This window comes from Babylonia areolata, chromosome 13 (assembly GCF_041734735.1).
Source record: "Babylonia areolata isolate BAREFJ2019XMU chromosome 13, ASM4173473v1, whole genome shotgun sequence".
Lineage (NCBI taxonomy): Eukaryota > Metazoa > Mollusca > Gastropoda > Neogastropoda > Buccinidae > Babylonia > Babylonia areolata.
Genome location: NC_134888.1, coordinates 17,615,532 through 17,635,012, shown reverse-complemented (window position 1 = coordinate 17,635,012; position 19,481 = coordinate 17,615,532). Strand labels below are relative to the sequence as shown.

Below are 19,481 nucleotides of genomic sequence, written 5' to 3'. Positions count from 1 at the left end.
TCGTATTTACATAGAGCGCGCGAGGCGCTGCGTGAGCGACGCCACAGCCGCGCGAACTTTCCGCCATTTTGGACACCTACCCGTACACCGGCCTTTTGTAAGAGAGTGACAACAGAGTACAACAATGTCCGGAACGTTTTGTGCAGCTTGGGGCTGTTTCAACAGACAAAAGAAAGGGAAATCTTTTCACAGGTTCGTACCTATAATTTTCTTGATATTAATGAGTAAAAAACTAAAGAAAGGATGATTGACTTTACCCCAAACATCCTGGGAAATTTGCAAAAGTATGGTTGTCTCAGGTGACTGTGTTTGTGTGCGTCATTGTGTGTGTAGGGGTGTGTGTGTGTAGGTGTGTGTGTGTGTGTGTGTGTGTGTGTGTGTGTGTGTGTGTGTGTATAACTGTTGGTGGTGGTGGTGTGTGTGTGTGTTGGGTTATGGAGGTCTTACGACTGTCAGTTTGTGCGTGTCTGTATGTAGGCCTATGTGTGTGTATGGTGCATGATTCGGTGTGTGCAAGTGTGTGTGTGTGTGTGTGTGTGTGTGTGTGTGTGTGTGTGTGTGTGTGCGCGCGCGCGCGCGTGTGTGTGTGTGTGTTTATTATAACCTTAAGTATAAGTAAAAAAATTTTGATGAACACTCCAATGACAAAATAAACTTGAATTATTCGTGTTTTGTAATCAGATTCCCGAAGGACGAAGAGAGAAGAAGACAATGGGTTGCAGCCCTGAAGAGGGAGGGATTTCAAGCTACCGACTACTCCAGGATCTGTGGTGACCACCTTGCCAAACAACACAATTCTCTCATCACTGGAAAATATATTAGAAAGCAAATGAACAAACTTGTTCTCTTCAAAAACCAGTAACGTCTGTCCTAGAGACATGCATGTGCAAATGCACCTGACAATTCTTCACCTTGTGTCAGTCTTTCTGGTACATTGCGATGCTGTTAATTCACTGTGCCTTCTATGGCGTCCTTTACCCAGAAGAACATACACACAGTCATCCGTTTTCATGGTGCATACCCATGACATAAGGTTGGGGCTCGAACCTGTTCTGTTTGACTTGTGCTGTCTGATTCTGTTTTGGTTCTTTGTACTGATGTATGTCGAAAATTCCTTGTCCTATGTGCATTTATGAAACTGACTCTGAATCGCATTTTTTCTTTGAGTGTAATGTTATAGTACTCTTGAGAAGTATGTGTATTTTTTTTTTAGAAAAAGGTTTTGCGAAAAGGAGAGATTTCGTTTGTTGTCATCTGAAGACTGGAGATTTCGTTTGTTTGTTGTCATCTTATTACACATTCCTTTGCTACAGTTATTTAGGAAACATGCAAATTAAAAAAAAAAGATATTTTTCTGACAGTTAATTCACTGAACTGACATTTGGTGAATTTTTTTGATGGTCAAATATTATAATTGGAAATTTTGTGTCTGTTTGTGTGTGAACGCGCGCGCGCGCGTGTGTGTGCATGCGTGTGCGTGCGTCTGTGTGTGTGTGACTCTGTGTTTGTGACTGTGTGTGTATATGTGTGTGTGTGACTGTGTGTGTGGGAGGGGTGGGGGGGGACTGTATATATTATAATGCGAGAACACAATAAAAATACGAATATATTCCCGTTATACTTTTTCTTACCTCCATCCTCTGCCGTGACTCATTTTGAAGCTCACACACACACACACACACACACACACACAGAGTCACACACACACACAATCACACACACGCACAGTCACACACACACACACACACACACACAGTCACACACACACACACATACACAGTCACACACACACACACACAGTCACACACACACGCATGCATGCATGCATACAAACAAAAACAGGCACTCAGACGCGCGTAAACACACACGCGGGCGCACGCACAGTCTTTTCAAGACTGAGGTAGGATTAGACAAGTATCCATAAGAGGTGTCCAAAATGGCCGCGGCTCGCTCGCTCAGTTGGCGTCAAGTGACTGCAAGGCGCACACAGCGGCATTCCCAGTCCATGTTTATAGGTCAGTGGTGTACATACGAGTGAACGTGGGAGTTGCAGGCCACGAACGAAGAAGTACACAACACCAATACCATCATCATCATCATTTTCCTTCTCAAATCATCATCTTCTTCGATCATACACAGACCATAGTTCCAAATCCCAAAAAAAGGCGTTCACCTCCGAATGCTGTACTGTGTCTACAGGTCGTCTTCATCGTCAAGGTCATAATAATAATAATAATCAGTATTAGTATCAGTAGCTCAAGGAGGCGTCACTGCGGTCGGTCAAATCCATATACACTACACCACATCTGCCAAGCAGATGCCTGACCAGCAGCGTAACCCAACGCGCTCAGTCAGGCCTTGAGAAAAAAAGAAAAGAAAAAGATAAATACATAAAAATACTACTACTACTATTTATAAGGCGCAAAATCTTGATGAAGTCAACTCTAAGCGCGCGCGCGCGCACACACACACACACACACAGACAACAATGATGATAAATAAGCAAATACATGTAAAACATGCAGACACACGTTCACACATACACACACACATGCATAACAGATATGCAACAAACATGCAGTGTGGGTGTGCATATATATATTTGTATATATGTGTGTGGGGTTGGGGGTGGGGGATATGGGCGTATGTGTGTGTGCTTGTACAAGTAAGTGTGCGTGTGTGTGTGTGTGTGTGTGTGCGTGCGTGTGTGTGTGTGTGTGTGTGTGTGGGTGTGGGGTGCCGTGGAAGCTGCGATATGTAGCCTACAAATGAGTGTGTGGAGGAGGGGGATTGGGGGGTGCAGGGTAATGTGTGTGTGTGTGTGTGTGTGTGTGTGTGTGTGTGTGTGTGCTGGTGCTCATGTACGTTTATGTGTATTTGACTGCGCTTTCATATCTGTGAAAGTGCATAATAATAATAAAAACAACAACAAAATGTTCAAAAAGGACATGCGCCTATCAGCCCACTCTTCTGCACACACATAACATAGACGTTAGCCTAAGCCCGCAACATCGGATATTACACTTTTCGGGAGAAAAAAGTCACCAAACTTTAATTCCAAGGAATTTTCAGGCGCATCACGATAAGACGTAAAACATACTACGAATCACAGATGACGTCATTACATGCGTTTCAAGTGCACAGTTCGCGTCCTGTCAGATAGTCCATGCTGCACACATGGCCAGACATACGCTATAGTATTCTCTTTGTCATTGTGTGCTTGTAAACCTGCTGGGATTTTGGGGGACAAATAAATTATGAATCGTATTCTGATTTACACCATCATTTTAGAAACTGACAAAAAGGGGAAATTTCATATTCATTTGAAACTTGAAACATCATCAGTTTTAAACTGGACCTTTTTGTTTTCTTGTTGATTTTTGGTGTTTTTTGCTGAACTTCCATTTCGAAAAGTAAATGGACGGTCCCCCCCACCCCCCATTCATGTTCCTTTTTTTCTTTCTTTCTTTTCTGGTTCAAAACGTCCTTCAAGTTGTTGTGGTTGTAAAATGTTGTTCTATTAAAATGGAATTAGAAAACGTGTGGTTGTAAAATGTTGTTCTATAAAAATGACATAAAAACGTTTTAAAAAAAAAGAAGAAAAAAAAAGAACGAATGTCAAATAAACCGGGATTTTTAAAATGAAATCGACAATGACGTAAAAAGTCAAAGTGTGCGTCATGAAGGTGTGACGTCACGACTCACGTAAGGAATGCCGGCAGCCCGGTTTCTCTCCACCACCATCTTCATGTCTGTCAGATTGGTGTAGCCCCATCGGCTCAGCTGGTAGCCTAGCGCCCAGTACGGGGGAAGGACTGGACGTCCGATCGCCTGAATAGGAAGAAGAAGAAGAAAAAAATAAAAGAAAAAAAATCATATATACATGCACGCACACATGTACGCACATACACACACACAAACACACACCCCTATCGACCCACTGCACTAACGTTCCATACTTGAAAGATATTAGAAAAAAAATCGTTTTGAATAGATTGCTACACCGTTGAAAAAAGAAAAAGAAATCATACCAATAAACAAAGCAGGATTTAGAAAAAGGTCTGCGATTGAGCATTTGATTAGATTATCTACGCAAGTGAAGCAATTGCGCAACAATTTGCTCGTAGAAAAAGTGTTCTTGCAACATTCTTGGATGTTAAAAAGGCATATGACCAAGCATGGCATAAACAGTTACTGTTAAAGGTGAAAACTATCGCCCTAAGTAGAAATACGTACAATTATGTTAAGTGCTCTTTATCAAACAGAACTATGCAAGCTAGAATAGGAACAGCATACTCGACGCCTAGAACTCTAGACACGGGAATTCAACACGGATCAATCATAGCACCCATCCTTTTTTATATCATTATACAGGATCTTCCTAAAGCAATGTTAAAAAAAGAAAAAAAAAGAAGAAAAAAATCACCTTGGTTCAATATACTGATGATATCTGCATGTGGATGAACGTCACCTTAAAGTCAACGCCACAAAGAACACAAGATTACATCAGGAGATTATATCAGACGGATCTTAGCAGCTTGGCCGATACGTGTTTGAAAATGGGTTATCATTGTCCACTGATAAAACCAATATCATGCTATTTAATCCCAGAAGCAAACCAGCTAAATTACCAACTTTCAAACTACTTTGAGAACCTTTAGAATACAAATACTGTGTCAAATTTTTGGGAGTTTTCCTTACAACAAAACTGGCGTGGAATGTTCATTTCGACTATATACTAACAAAAGTAAAAAAAAAAGAACACACACACACACACACACACACACACACTCATACAAACACTCACACACAACACGTCTCTCTCTCTCTCACGTTTTAATTCAACCATGGCCCACTGATAGTGGTGGAAGTCGCCTTTATGATGATGATGACGATGATGATGATGATGATGATGATGATGGTTGACAGTGTACAGAATGACAACGTGGTTGAGAGAGTCCCCAAGGAAGGTGTATAAATCAACTTGGCTCAGTGTACGCAGTATAAATCCACTTGCCTCAGTGTACACAGTATAAATCCACTTGCAATCCACTTGCCTCAGTGTACGCAGTATAAATCCACTTGCCTCAGTGTATGCAGTATAAATCCTCTTGCAATCCACTTGCCTCAGTGTACGCAGTATAAATCCACTTGCCCCAGTTTGAGATGCAGAAATCCACTCACCTCAGAGTAAGATGTAGTTTGCATCAATGTAAGAGGTAGACATCCACTTTCCTCAGTGTGAACTGTAGAAATCCACTTACCCCAGTGTAAGCTGTAGAAATCCATTCACCTCAGTGTAATCTGTAGAAATCCATTCACATTGTAAACTGTAGAAATCCACCCAATTCAGTGTAAACTGTAGAAATCCACCCAACACAGTGTAAACTGTAGAAATCCACCCAACTCAGTGTTAACTGTAGAAATCCATTCACCTCAGTGTAAACTGTAGAAATCCATTCACCTCAGTGTAAGCTGTAGAAATTCACCCAACACAGTGTAAGCTGTAGAAATCCATTCACCTCAGTGTAAACTGTAGAAATCCATTCACCTCAGTGTAAGCTGTAGAAATCCACCCAACACAGTGTAAGCTGTAAAAATCCATTCACCTCATTGTAAGCTGTAGAAATCCATTCACCTCAGTGTAAGCTGTAAAAATCCACCCAACACAGTGTAAACTGTAGAAATCCACCCAACTCAGTGTAAACTGTAGAAATCCACTCACCTCAGTGTAAGCTGTAGAAATCCATTCACCTCAGTGTAAGCTGTAGAAATCCACTCACCTCAGTGTAAGATGTAGAAATTCACTGACCTCAGTGTAAGCTATAGAAATTCACTGACCTCAGTGTAAGATGTAGAAATCCACTTACCCCAGTGTAAGCTGTAAGAATCCATCCACCTCAGTGTAAGATGTAGAAATCCACTTACCCCAGTGTAAGCTGTAAAAATCCATCCACCTCAGTGTAAGATGTAGAAATCCATCTGCCTCAATGTAAAACAAGAGAAATCCACTTACCTCAGTGTAAGCTGTATAAACTCACTTACCTCCGTGTACAGACTGACGGCATGGTTGGGAGAGTCCCCAAGGAAGATGTAGAAGTCTAGAACACCGCCGATTGTGCGGAAAGTGATGGACGGGTCTGGCTGCAGAAACACCTCTGTGGATACCGAAAGCAAATAAATGCAACTTAACTTCTTCAGTGCCATGGGGAAAAACAGTAGAAAGTGGTGTTTTAAGTCATAAAACAATATCCAAAACAATAAGCCTAAAACTGAAAAAAGAGTATGGTGATATACCGCTCTAGATAAAATGTGAGAATTTTCAGCCTCCCAGAGTTATTCCCCTTTTTCTGATGATGTCATCACTGCACGTGATACGTATATGGCAGTGAAGGGGTTAAAGTAAACAAAATATAAATGAACACATCAATGAATGACAGGGAGATTAAATTAATGAAATTCAAAAAAAGGAGAAGAAAAAATGGAAATAAATATTAAACGAATAGATACAAACAAAACAGATAAATAAATAACCAAACAAACAGATAGATAGTTAAAGAAAGAAAGAAAGAAGATAAAAATGTATATTCTTCTTCTTTTTTCGTTCGTGGGCTGCAATTCCCACATTCATTCGTATGTATACAAGTGGGGCTTTTACGTGTATGACCGTTTTTACCCCACCATGTAGGCAGCCATACTCCCTTTTCGGGTGTGTGCATGCTGGGTATGTTCTTTTTTCCATAACCCACTGAACGCTGACATGGATTACAGGATATCTAACGTGCGTATTTGATCTTCTGCTAATGTTTACACACGAAGGGGGTTCAGGCACGAGCAGGTCTGCGCATTATGTTGGCCTGGGAGATCGGAAACATCTGCACCCTTTATCCACCAGGCGCCGTTGCCGAGATTCGAATCCAGGACCCTCAGATTAAAAGTCCAACGCTGTAACCACTCGGCAACTGCGCCCGTCAAAAGAATATATAAAGCATATGAATAACTGACTAGAGAGAGACAGAGAGAGAGAGAGAGAGAGAGAGAGAGAGAGAGAGAAGCAACAAATAAATGAAAGAAGTCCAGTTTACAGAAGGAAACAACACCCACTCTACCATTCAGGCTTATCTGATGTTTTATTACATAACTCTCTCTGTCTCCCTCCCTCTCTCTTTCAAGATAGAAATGCTGAGTGACAGAGAGACTCCGCTTGCTTGCTTGCTTGCTTGCTTGTGCGTGTGTGTGTGTGTGTGTGTGTGTGTGTGTGTGTGTGTGTGTGTGTGTGTGTGTGTGTGTGTGTGTGCATGCGCGCACACGTACGTATACATATATATATATATGTGTGCGTGTGTGTGTGTGTGTGTGTGTGCGTGTGTGTGCGCGTGTGCGCGCACGCGCGTGTGTGTGTGTGTGTGTGTGTGTGTGTGGAGGAGGGTAAGGACGATGGACAAAGAACGATTTTGTAAAGCTATATGGTTGCTGGAAACAAGTATGCTACTTGTTAATTAGAAGAAAGAGAGAGAGAGAGAGAGAAAATCAATGGACAAGTTCACGGGTGGCTGACCCATGGCATTGCTGTTCTTCAAGAAGACCATGTTGGCCTGCCCTTTCTCTTCCACGTTCATGTAGACCGGGTGCGCACCGTACAGGTTCCAGTCATTCTGGGGGGGAAGAAAATTGTATTGTGTTACTCTTTTAGTCACAATATATTTCTCTGTGTGAAATTCGGGCTGCTCTCTCCCAGGGACAGCGCGTCGCTACACTGAGAACGCCACCCTGGTTGTTTTGTTGTTGTTGTTTTTGTGTGCGTGTTTTTGGGGGGTATTTTTTCCGCCTGTAAATGCATTTGTTTTCCTTTCGAACTGGATTTCCTACATACTTTTGCCAGGGACAACCCTTTTGTTGCCGTGGGTTCTTTTTGCGTGCGCTAAGTGAATGCTGCATACGGGTCCTCCGCTAACATCAGAACCACACACTTTAACAATTGTTTGAAACTTTAAAACAATCATGCCCTATAAAGGGCTGCTAACATCAGGGCCACACGCTTTGACACTTGCTTGAAACATGAAACTGAAACAATCATGCCCCACATAGGTTTGCTTACGTCAGCGTCACTCGCTTGAAACATGAAACAATCATGCCCATAAAGGGTTCCTAACATCAGGGCCGCACGCTCTGACACTTTGCTTGAAACTTGAAGCTGTTATAATCATTCCCCTAGGGATGTTTACGCAAGGGCCACACACTTTGGCACTTGCTTTAAACGTGAAACTGAAACAATCATGTCCCGTATAGGGTTACTAACATCAGAACCACACACTTTAACAATTGCTTGAAACTTTAAAACAGAAACAATCATACCCTATAAAGGGCTGCTAACATCAGGGCCATACGCTTTGCCACTTGTTTGAAACATGAAACTGAAACAATCATGCCTCAAAAAGGTTTGCTTACGTCAGCGTCACTAGCTTGAAACATGAAACTGAAACAATCATGCCTCAAAAAGGTTTGCTTACGTCAGCGTCACTCGCTTGAAACATGAAACTGAAACAATCATGCCCCATAAAGGGTTCCTAACATCAGGGCCACACGCTTTAACACTTTGCTTGGAACTGTATTAATGAGCCCACCTAGAGACGCACACGTTAGGGCAACACCATTTGACACTTGCTTGAAACTTTGAAAACTGAAACAGTTATGACTCCTTAGGATTACTCACTTCAGGGGCCAGATCTCTGGTGAACATGGACCACCTCTTGAAGTTCATGTCATGGCGGAAGGTCTGGTGGCGATGCTCGCCGAATCCGTAGAGGTGGGACTTGGCGGGCAGCAGGGTGGTCAGCTGTAGGAACTGGGGGTAGAGAGCCATGCCTGGCACACCCGTGTTGAATCTGCCGTCACATGCAGACATCAGAATAAAAAAAGGCGGCTGGCGTGTGCAACACAGACACAGACACACAGAGACAGACAGACACAGACACATAGGCACACAGACACCACCCCCCACCCCCTCACCCTTCCTTCAAACATACACACACACGCACATTCACGCACACACACCAGTGCAGAGGTACTTACGCACACAACACACACACACACACACGCACAGGCACACACACACGCACACACACTGAGGCATCCCCTTCCCCCGAACACACGCACACACACGCAGGTATGAAAACACACACGTACATGCACGCACATACAGCCGATCGTCTAATATCACTAATAGTGAAAAGACGCAAAACTAAAGAACGAACACACAACCATGCAGAAGTACTTACGCAAGTACACACACTCACATATAATATATATACATACACACACGCGCGCGCAGGCCCGTGCACGCACGCGCGCGCACACACACACACACACACATTTGTTGACCGCCTTGTGAAGTGAATTCCAAACAAACAACAGCAAAAATAGCAGCAGCAGCAGCAGCAACAACAACACAAAACGATAACAATCACATTGTTACACTGGTTGACTGTCTTGTGACGAAAATTACAAACATCAACAATAGTAACTGCAGCAGCAACAACAACACAAAACAATAACACTTATAACGTCACATTATTTTTACCGTCTTTAGACATTATTCCAAAAACAACAACGGCAGCAGCAGCAGCAGCAGCAACAACAACTTCTTCTTCTTCTGCGTTCACTCGTATGCACACGAGTGGGCTTTTACGTGTATGACCGTTTTTACCCCGCCATGTAGGCAGCCATACTCCGTTTTCGGGGGTGTGCATGCTGGGTATGTTCTTGTTTCCATAACCCACCGAACGCTGACATGGATTACAGGATCTTTAACGTGCGTATTTGATCTTCTGCTTGCATATACACACGAAGGGGGTTCAGGCACTAGCAGGTCTGCACATATGTTGACCTGGGAGATCGTAAAAATCTCCACCCTTTACCCACCAGGCGCCGTCACCGTGATTCGAACCCGGGACCCTCAGATTGACAGTCCAACGCTTTAACCACTCGGCTATTGCGCCCGTCAAAGCAGCAACAACAACAAAGCAATAACACTCACATTGTCACATTGGTTGACCGCCTTGTGACGTAAATTCCAAAAAACAAAACAAAACAAAAAACAACAGCTACAATAGTAGCTGTAGTAGCAGCAACAACACAAAACGATAACACTCATATTGTCACAATTCCAAAACAACAACAACAATAGCAGCAGCAACAGAACAAATAACACTCACATTGTTGCATTGGTCGACCGTCTTGTGACGTTAATCCCAAACACTGGTTCTGAGTGAAAGGTGACGTCATACAACCGTGTGGTTTCATTGGCTACAGACAGCAGGTTGGTCTCCATGTCAAGAGCTTCCGATGGGATCTCGTAGCGCGTTTGACCCGTTGGGAAGATCTGAGCGAAAAGCAAATGAACAATTTGGCCTCTACTGAAGTCATCGTGTAGTGTGTGTGTTTGTGTCCGTGGTTAGATGCTTGTGTGTGTGTGTGTGTGTGTGCGCGCGCGCGTGTGTGTGTGTAGGGTATTTTTGTCGTGTGTGCGTGTGTGTGTGTATTTGTGTGTGCGCACGTGCGTAGGGTATTTTTGTCGTGTGTGTGTGTGTGTGTGTGTGTGTGTGTGTGTGTGTGTGTGTGTGTGTGTGTGTGCTTCATCCTCTCTGGATTTCTGGCATAGAGGACATAATAATTCTGAATTATTCACGGTTTTATAATGATATTTGTGTACTTTTATATCAGAAATACCAAATCAGAACGTGGATAGAGTACATCGCAGGTGTCTGTTCACGTTACACAAAAGGTATCTCTTCACTGTATGATTAAACACTTACAGTTTATACATACTAAACCTTTCACTTGAATGAATGTGGCTTTCCCACTTTTGCCACCTACAGTCTATCAGTCTTTGGCGAAACATTTGTACAAATCTATTTTCATCACCTACTCCTTGATACTCCCATGAATACCCAAATTCAAGTTCATACAAACACATTCGTACATTTGACACCCAATTTCGTTTGCCTCTTTGGTCTGAATCATATAACATATTGTATTATTTGCATGGCTGTCTATGAATATTCATTTTCAGCAATTTTAACCAATAGCGAATGCATTTAATAGCAGAATTTACATAAATTGGGTATCTATCGGTTTCTCCATAAACTAAATCATTTGGTGTTCTCATTTCAACCCCTACAAAAATTTTTAAGACCAAATAAGTGAACAGATTCGCAATACATGGCAGCATTCCTATCATGTCCCCACAATTCTGAGCCGTATTGTACCATAGGTTGTATCTGAGAGTCAAACATTTTGAGAAAGAGTTCCAGCGAGTTACTATTCAACAAGAACAATTTTTTCATAACAGACATCAAGGCATTCTTCGCTCTGCTAGATAGATCTCTGCAGGCAGCTACAAGACTCAAACGAGTAGAAAAAAGTATCCCAATGTATTTATAAACATTAACGACAGGCACAGTAATACCATCATAAACCCATTTCCCCCTTGCAGCCAAGTAACCTCATTTCCTGAAGACGATAATGTTGCTTTTATCCAAATTCACCCGTAACTGCAATCGTTTAGTTGAATTTTTCAAGTTGTTCAACTGCGTTTGTAACCCAACGACTGTCTCTGAAAGCAAAGGTATGTCATCAGCAAATAATAAAATAAACAATTCTGAGAAATCATTAGTAAATCTAGCACCATGTCTTCCTTTATCTATTACTTCAGCTGCTAATTCATTTATAACAATGAAAACAGAATCGAACTGCAGACATCTCCCTGTTTAACATCTCTTGTACAGCATATATAATCAGTAAGTTTGATACCACTTCTTATTCTTGTTTTAACAACATTATAGATATTCTTTACACAGTTAAAACGTTTTCCTTTTATCCCATTTTTGTCAGAATAGGCCACAACATATTTCGATTAATTGAATCAAACGCCTTTTCGAAGTCAATAAATGCAGCGTTAAGCTTGCGATTAAGGGATAACTGTTTCTGAATGAAGGCCAAAAGTGTATCCTGTTTTAAATCCTGCCTGGTGTTCTCCGGTTATGTTATAGCATTCTACATATTCTTGAAGTCTTCGGTTAATAATCGTACTTTATACTTTACTACTGATATCAGACAAAGAAATGCCTCTATAATCGTTGGTATTATTTACATCGCCTTTTTTTAATTTTTTTTTTATAAAGTGACATGGTAACAGATTCACACCAGTTTTCAGGAAATACGCCCTTGTCAAATAAAGCATTAAAAAAAATTTCACGAAGAATTCTACAATCTTTTCACATGGAATTTTCAAAAATTTCCCAATGATGCCATCAGGACCTGCAGCTTTTCGATTTTTCATTTTTCGAAGAGCAAACAGCACTTCTTCAAGAGAAACTGGACGACTCATAGCTTCAGTGTCCTCTGCTGGTAAATTGTGATCATCGTTATCTTGTGGCGAATCTTTAAACATTCCCAAAAAATTGTTTTTGGTCATCAATGGAAGCAATTAGCCTATCCAACACATCTTTATTATACTGTTGTTTTTTCTTATTGTTTAACATACGCTTATATTCTCTTCTAACTATTACATACTCATTATTATCATCCTTATCTAGTGTTCTGCGGCATTTTCTCAGTAACCTACGAACATTTCTTCTAGTATTCTTGCTTTCTTCATCAAACCAGTTCTTATGATGTTTATTTTTATCCACCCTAAATCTTTTCTTCATGCATGCTGCACACTCTCGAATGCAATCAATAAATTAATCCAAGGCTTCATTAATAACATCAATCAGATCAAGAGCTGTCTGTAATTTATCATGCATTTCTAGTTCATTGATTCTCATGTATTAAGTTTGACTATGTTCCTCACTTCACATAAATTTTTCTATCACTTGCTTATCATTATCGTCTCTCATTCTAAATGAATTATCAACTGAAAACGCAATTCGAAATTCAACAGGAAACATGATCAGATTGAAATATGTCAACGATGTTTAATTAACATAAATCACATGCAAGTTCTTAAAGATTGTTTGATAAAATAAAGTAATCATTAACACTGCAACCAGTTTTACATGAGAATGTGTAGCGACCCTCCCGGTCGCCATTACAGACTGCATTCAAAATAATCAAATTTAGGGCAGTGCACATGTTTAACAGAGATTTTCCATAGGCATGAGAGAGAGAGAGAGAGAGGGGAGAGAGAGAGAGAGAGAGAGACAGAGAGACCAAGTCACACAGAGTGAAATAGAGGGAGATCGACCGTGAGAGTTAGAAAGAGACAGAAACAGGAAGTGTGTGTGTGTGTGTGTGTGTGTGTGTGTGTGTGTGCGTGCGTGCGTGTGTGCGTGCGTGCGTGTGCGTGTGTGTGCGCGCGCGTGCGTGTGCGCGTGATGAAATTCACTGGTCATCCTCCAACCTTGATTCTCAAGCGGTGATCCGAGTGGAAATCAATGAGTACAGTCAAGTTTTCGTCCGGTGTCATTCCGTACAAGGGGGGTGTGCTGATCCGCTTTAACATGACCTTGAACCCACTGGCAGTCTCTTCCGGGTCGCCAGCCATCACGTAGCCATATTTCTCAGGGAAGCTACACTTTGGAGTGTAGTCATCCCACCACAAACACCTGGGGAAACGGGCAAGAAAAAGGAGAGCCATCAAAGTTTCATCGAAGTTGATTAGAATTGAGTTGTTGTTTTTTTATATTGAGTTTTGGTGAGAATAGTTGAATGTTTGTGGGTGTTGAAATCAAAATTCTTAGAAGACTCCCACTTCTTCGATTCAAATGTTCGTACGAAAAAGTTTTCATCTTCTTGAAACGTAACACCAAATCATATATTCGAAGGTTTACGCGTTGTATTTGATTGGGAAAACCAGATTTCATTAAACTTGTAAAGTGTTGTTTTCCATCCCTGACTCAGCAGTTCCTGACGTTTGGGTCTGAATTCATCCACTCCCCAATTATACTTTTTTATTGAAGTGATACTTTTCAGCCAGGCTTTGTGGCGCAAAATTGCCGCCACCAGAGATCTTCATTGCTGCCAGTCTTGTGCTGTCTTGGATGGCTTCTCCTAGGTATAGCCATTCTCCTTCAGTTCTTTTTCAACACTTCTGTGCCATGTCTATGTTATTATGCACTACAGTATAAGTATTGTTTCATGTGAAGCGCTTAGAGCTCATTATATGGCGGGGAAGTGGGGGTGGGGGGTGGGGGGGGGGCAGGGGGGGGGGCCATATAAGTACTATTCTTATTATTGTTTGTTGTATTAGTTTTAGTATTGTTATGTCTACCCTGGTCTTCATCGGACTTTTTTTCATCTGGTGTCTAGTGAATGGTTGCTCCTGGAAGAGGCATCTGGCGACATTCTGAAGACGTCTCATATCCAGCACCATCTTCTTTGCTTGATCTTTGCTGTGACGTCCAGTTCTTTTCTGGTTTTTAAGATGCGGTGTTTGGCCATAACATTTTCAGAAATTCTGCATTATGGAATAGTTCTGGTTGTTGCTGATGCTCTTGGTTGACTTTCCAGGAATCTAATCCCGAAGAGCGTGCAGAAAGAGACGGTATCAGTATCAGTATCAGTAGCTCAAGGAGGCGTCACTGCGTTCGGTCAAATCCATGTACGCTACACCACATCTGCCAAGCAGATGCCTGACCAGCAGCGTAACCAAACGCGCTTAGTCAGGCCTCGAGAAAAAATAAAATAAAATAAAATATTAACAAAAAGAAAAAAACAAAAAAAACAACAACAAAAAACAAACAAAAACAACCCCCCCCCCAAAAAAAAAACCCCCAAAAAACCAACAAAATATAAAAAATAATATAATAATATATACATAAAATAATAGATAAATACATAAAAATACTACTACTAATAATGATAATATTTGTAAGGCACAAAATCTTGATGAAGTCAACTCTAAGCGCGCACACACATACACACACACAGACACCCACAACGAGACGAAAGAGACGGGCAGCATCATTCTTCAGACCTGTCCCCCCCTGAAGGGGCTCAGAGACATCGTGTGGCCGACACCTACCCTGCTGTACACCCACCAAGCTCCCTGACTCCAGACAGGACTTTGAGAGGGCGACATCATTCAACAGGCGGGCTGGACAGACTGTGAAAACTCCTTGACCGCCTTAGGACTCAGCACTTACGCCCACAGTGACGTCACTGATGACATCATCAAAAGAAGGGAAATACCTCTGGAAGGTTGAAAATTCACACATTTGATCTAGAGTAGTATATAACTAGACCATTTTTCCAGTTCTCGGCTGACTGTTCTGAATACTGATTTATGACTGTTCTGAATATTGATGTATGACTGTTCTGAATACTGACTTATGACTTGCAACACCTCTTTCTACTGTTTGTTTTTTTCTGGCATAAAGAAGAAAGAGAAGAATAATGTGTGCTGAAAGCAATGCCCCTTGACTTTGCTTTTGGTACTGGTGGGTACCAGTCTTCCAGATGTTCCTGAGTGACGAACATGTCTGTATGGCTTTGGACTTTAGTGACTAAATTCCTGCTATTGCATCAACACCCGTTGTTATTTTTCAGGCGAGGTAAACAAACTCTTGAACATCCTCACCATCTACACCATCCATAAAACTGCCCCCTGGGAGGCCGGTGGTTTTTGTCCTGTTCTAGAATTCTGCTTTACACGAGACGGACGGAGCTTGTGATAAAGATGTACTGTTTTCAAACAGCTTCAAAAATGTTTGTGTGCCTAGTTTAAAAAAAGATATCATATATCCTTTTGTGTGTCCTAAGTGTTGTAAAAACAACAACAACAACAACAAAACAACAAACAACCAAACCACACACACACACGCACACACACACAAATATATATATATATACACACACACAAAAAACCCAAAACAAAACAACAACAAAACAAAGCAACTCGATTGGTCTATTAAATCTGTTCTTCCGTTGAGCGTTAGAACAAAAGAAGAATGTGTGTGTGTGTGTGTGTGTGTGTGTGTGTGTCTGTGTCTGTGTGTGCGTGCATGCTGCGTTTCTTCTACTGGTTCCTGTTCTCCTTTTTTTTTGTTCTTTTTTCCCCCCTGTTTTTATTTGTTTCTGTGCTGTTCTCCTTCACCAAGGCGTAATCAAGCTGTTGTGCAGTGAACATTACGGACTCACCCTCTCTCAGTGCACCGGTCCTTCGAAGCACCTTGGTCGGGGTGGCAGTCGATCTTGTATCTAAAATGAATACACAGGACAGAAGGAACTCAGAATTCAAGAAATGTGGTGTGTGTGTGTGTGTGTGTGTGTGTGTGTGTGTGTGTGTGTGTGTGTGTGTGTGTGTGTTTTCTCCGTTGTGGAACGCCTTCTGGCCCATTAATATAATCGTATGTCAGTCCTGCATACATCATCGTACAAACACGCTAGCGCACTCTCACTCACGCACTCCCCCCAACCCCCTCCCCGCCCAGCCCCACTCCCAACCAGCAACGCCCACCCCCAGACCACAGAGAGGGAGAGATAGAGAAAGACACACATACACACACACTCACTATGCAAGCAGAAACATAAACGAAACATTTAGTTGTGTGAATATTGATTTGTACATCATAAACAAATACAATCCATACCCTGTTCATGGTCATATTTGGAATGAAAAATCTGGATTCTTCTTTCAAAGTCTCTGTAAGTGTGAGGTTCTGTATGGATTTTTCCGATGAAGATGCTGAACCAGACGAGCGCGTGGGTGGATATTAGAGCCTCAATTATCGTTAACGTACCGGAGAGAGTAGGCCAAAGTGAACATAAAACCATCAAACAACAAAAGGAAAGATCATTTCCGTAACTGCGAGGCCATTTCCTCTAGCTTTATTTTTGTTGCTTGTAGCCCAGCAGACCCTACATGGCTAGCCATTTCCTCGTGAACATTGAATAACAACAACAATCACCATTTCATCATCATGATAATGATAACGATGATAACAACAAAACAGCAACAACAACAATAACAACAACAACAATAATAATAATGATAATAATAATAATAACAATGATGACGATAATAATAATAATGTTGTTGATGATGATGATAATAATAATAATAATAACCATCATCATCTTCGTCATCACTACTACTATGGAGAAGGAGAAGAAGATTGATGATGATGACGATGACACTACTGCTACTGCTGCTGCTACTACTACTGTTACTACTACTACTGATGCATAACATTTATAACTCGCAATACTTTCAGAAAAAAAAAACCCATCTCGTCGACGGGAATAGAGGTGGGCGTTGGGTGGGGAGAGTGGGGGAGGGGAGGGTGTTGGGAGGAGGGGGGAGGAATCGATCTGGACTCGCCCCAGATAATCCCGAAGTGTCATTGTGGTGGTGGTGTGTGTCCATCGAGATCGATGATGACCATCGTTGTCATCCAGCTGGGGGATGGGGGGAGGGTGGTGGTGGGGTGGGGGGGTGATGCTCATGAATCTATCTGTGAATGCGCAGATGGCTGAGTAGTCCAATCTGCGCACGAAATGTTCGCTGACAGTTGGGGCAGACAAAGACAGGCATACCATTGTCAGGGAGCTTGTTTGCCCGTGACTTTCAGGCCTGCCTCTTCTGAACAGCTGCAGCAGTCCTGTTGGCCTCGCACAACTTGGCGCCTTTGTGCACAGCAGCACGCCATTTGTCACGGTCCACTGCAGATTCCTCCCAGGAGTCAGGGTTGATATCAAACGCTTTCAGAGAGACTTTCAGAGTATCTCTGAAGCGCTTCTTCTGACCTCCTTTTGATCTCTTCCCTTGTTGCAGCTCGCCATAGAAAAGCCTTTTGGGCAGCCGATGGTCTGGCATGCGCGCCACGTGTCCAGCCCAGCGAAGCTGGGACTGCATCAGGATGGTGAAGATGCTGGGAAGGGTGGCTTTTGCGAGCACCTCTGTGTCTGGGGTCTTGTCTTGCCACTTGATGTTCAGTAGCTTCCTGAGGCATGTTGTGTGGAAGTGGTTCAGCTTCTTGGCATGTCGTTGGTACACTGTCCAAGTTTCGCAGGCGTACAGTAGTGTGGGGAGAACTACTGCTCTGTAGACCTTTAGCTTGGTCTCAAGACTAATGCCTCTTCTGTTCCAGACATTTGCACTGAGTCTACCAAAAGTTGCGCTTGCTCTTGCAATCCTGACGTTCACTTCATCGTCGATGGTCGCATTTCGTGACAGTGTGCTGCCAAGGTATGAGAACCGCTCCACCGCACTGAGTCTCTGACCGTTGACTGTGATGTTGGGCTCAACGTAGGGTTTCCCTGGGGCTGGCTGATGGAGAACTTCAGTTTTCCTCGTGCTGATGGTAAGGCCGAAGTTCCTGCTGGCAGTGGCAAACTTGTCAACGCTGAGTTGCATGTCAGCTTCAGATCCAGCGTTGAGGGCACAATCATCAGCAAACAAAAAGTCTCTGATGATGTCTGTCATGACCTTCGTTTTTGCTTGAAGCCTTCTGAGGTTAAACAACTTACCATCTGTTCGGTACTTTAGGCCGATTCCAACATCGCCATCTCTGAAGGCATCAGTAAGCATTGCAGAGAACATGAGGCTGAACAGCGTTGGAGCCAGGACGCAGCCTTGCTTGACACCATTTGTGACAGCAAAAGGAGCAGATGTTTCGCCTTTGTCCTGGACTCGAGCCTGCATGCCTTCATGGAATTGGCTGACCAAGGAAATAAATTTCCGAGGGCATCCGTACTTGGCCATGATCTTCCACAGTCCCTCTCTACTCACGGTGTCGAAGGCCTTAGTGAGGTCGACATAGGTGGAGAACAGATCAGCATTTTGCTCCTGACATTTCTCTTGCAGCTGCCTTGCAGCAAACACCCTGTCGGTGGTTCCGCGCTCTTTCTGGAATCCACATTGGCTCTCAGGCAAATGACCTTGGTCAAGGTGTGCTGTGAGGCGGTTTAGTAGGATCCTGGCAAGTATCTTGCCTGCGATAGAGAGCAAGGAAATGCCCCGATGGTTATCACAGGCTTGCCGGTTCCCCTTTCGCTTGTACAAGTGAATGATAGATGCATCTTTGAAATCCTGGGGGATTGTCTCTTCTTTCCACATGAGTGAGTACAGCTGATGGAGCTTCTCAGTCAGCACAGTGCCTCCATCCTTGTAGACCTCTGCTGGTATGGAGTCTGAGCCAGGTGCTTTGCCACTGGATAGCAGACGAATTGCTTTCTGGGTCTCAAGAGGTGTTGGCGGATCGTCCAGTGCTTCGTTGATGGGGACTTGTGGGAGACGGTCTATGGCTTCATCATTTATGGAGGAAGGGCGATTTAAGACACTGTTGAAGTGCTCAGCCCAGCGTTCGAGAATTTTCTCCTTCTCGGTGATCAAGGTATTCCCATCTGCACTGAGGAGGGGGGATGATCCTGAGGATGTGGGGCCGTAGACTTCTTTTAAGGCATCATAGAACCTCTTCATATCGTGCCTGTCAGCATATCCCTGGATCTCATCAGCTTTGTCACTCAGCCACTTATCC

The 19,481-nt window shown here is 42.8% G+C and overlaps 1 protein-coding gene across 2 annotated transcripts in view; it reads right to left on the bottom strand.

The window, feature by feature from the left end:
• The window catches only part of LOC143289111 (sucrase-isomaltase, intestinal-like), a 59,374-nt gene that overhangs the window by 29,276 nt on the left and 10,617 nt on the right, over positions 1–19,481 (bottom strand). For both annotated transcript variants that reach the window (XM_076597971.1, XM_076597972.1), the window contains exons 3-9: positions 16,141–16,200; positions 13,403–13,607; positions 10,215–10,381; positions 8,714–8,885; positions 7,559–7,655; positions 6,046–6,158; positions 3,706–3,831 (exon numbers count right to left, since the gene is read on the bottom strand). In XM_076597971.1, coding sequence (XP_076454086.1) covers positions 3,706–3,831; positions 6,046–6,158; positions 7,559–7,655; positions 8,714–8,885; positions 10,215–10,381; positions 13,403–13,607; positions 16,141–16,200 — 940 coding nt within the window. The remainder of the gene's footprint in view (positions 1–3,705; positions 3,832–6,045; positions 6,159–7,558; positions 7,656–8,713; positions 8,886–10,214; positions 10,382–13,402; positions 13,608–16,140; positions 16,201–19,481) is intronic.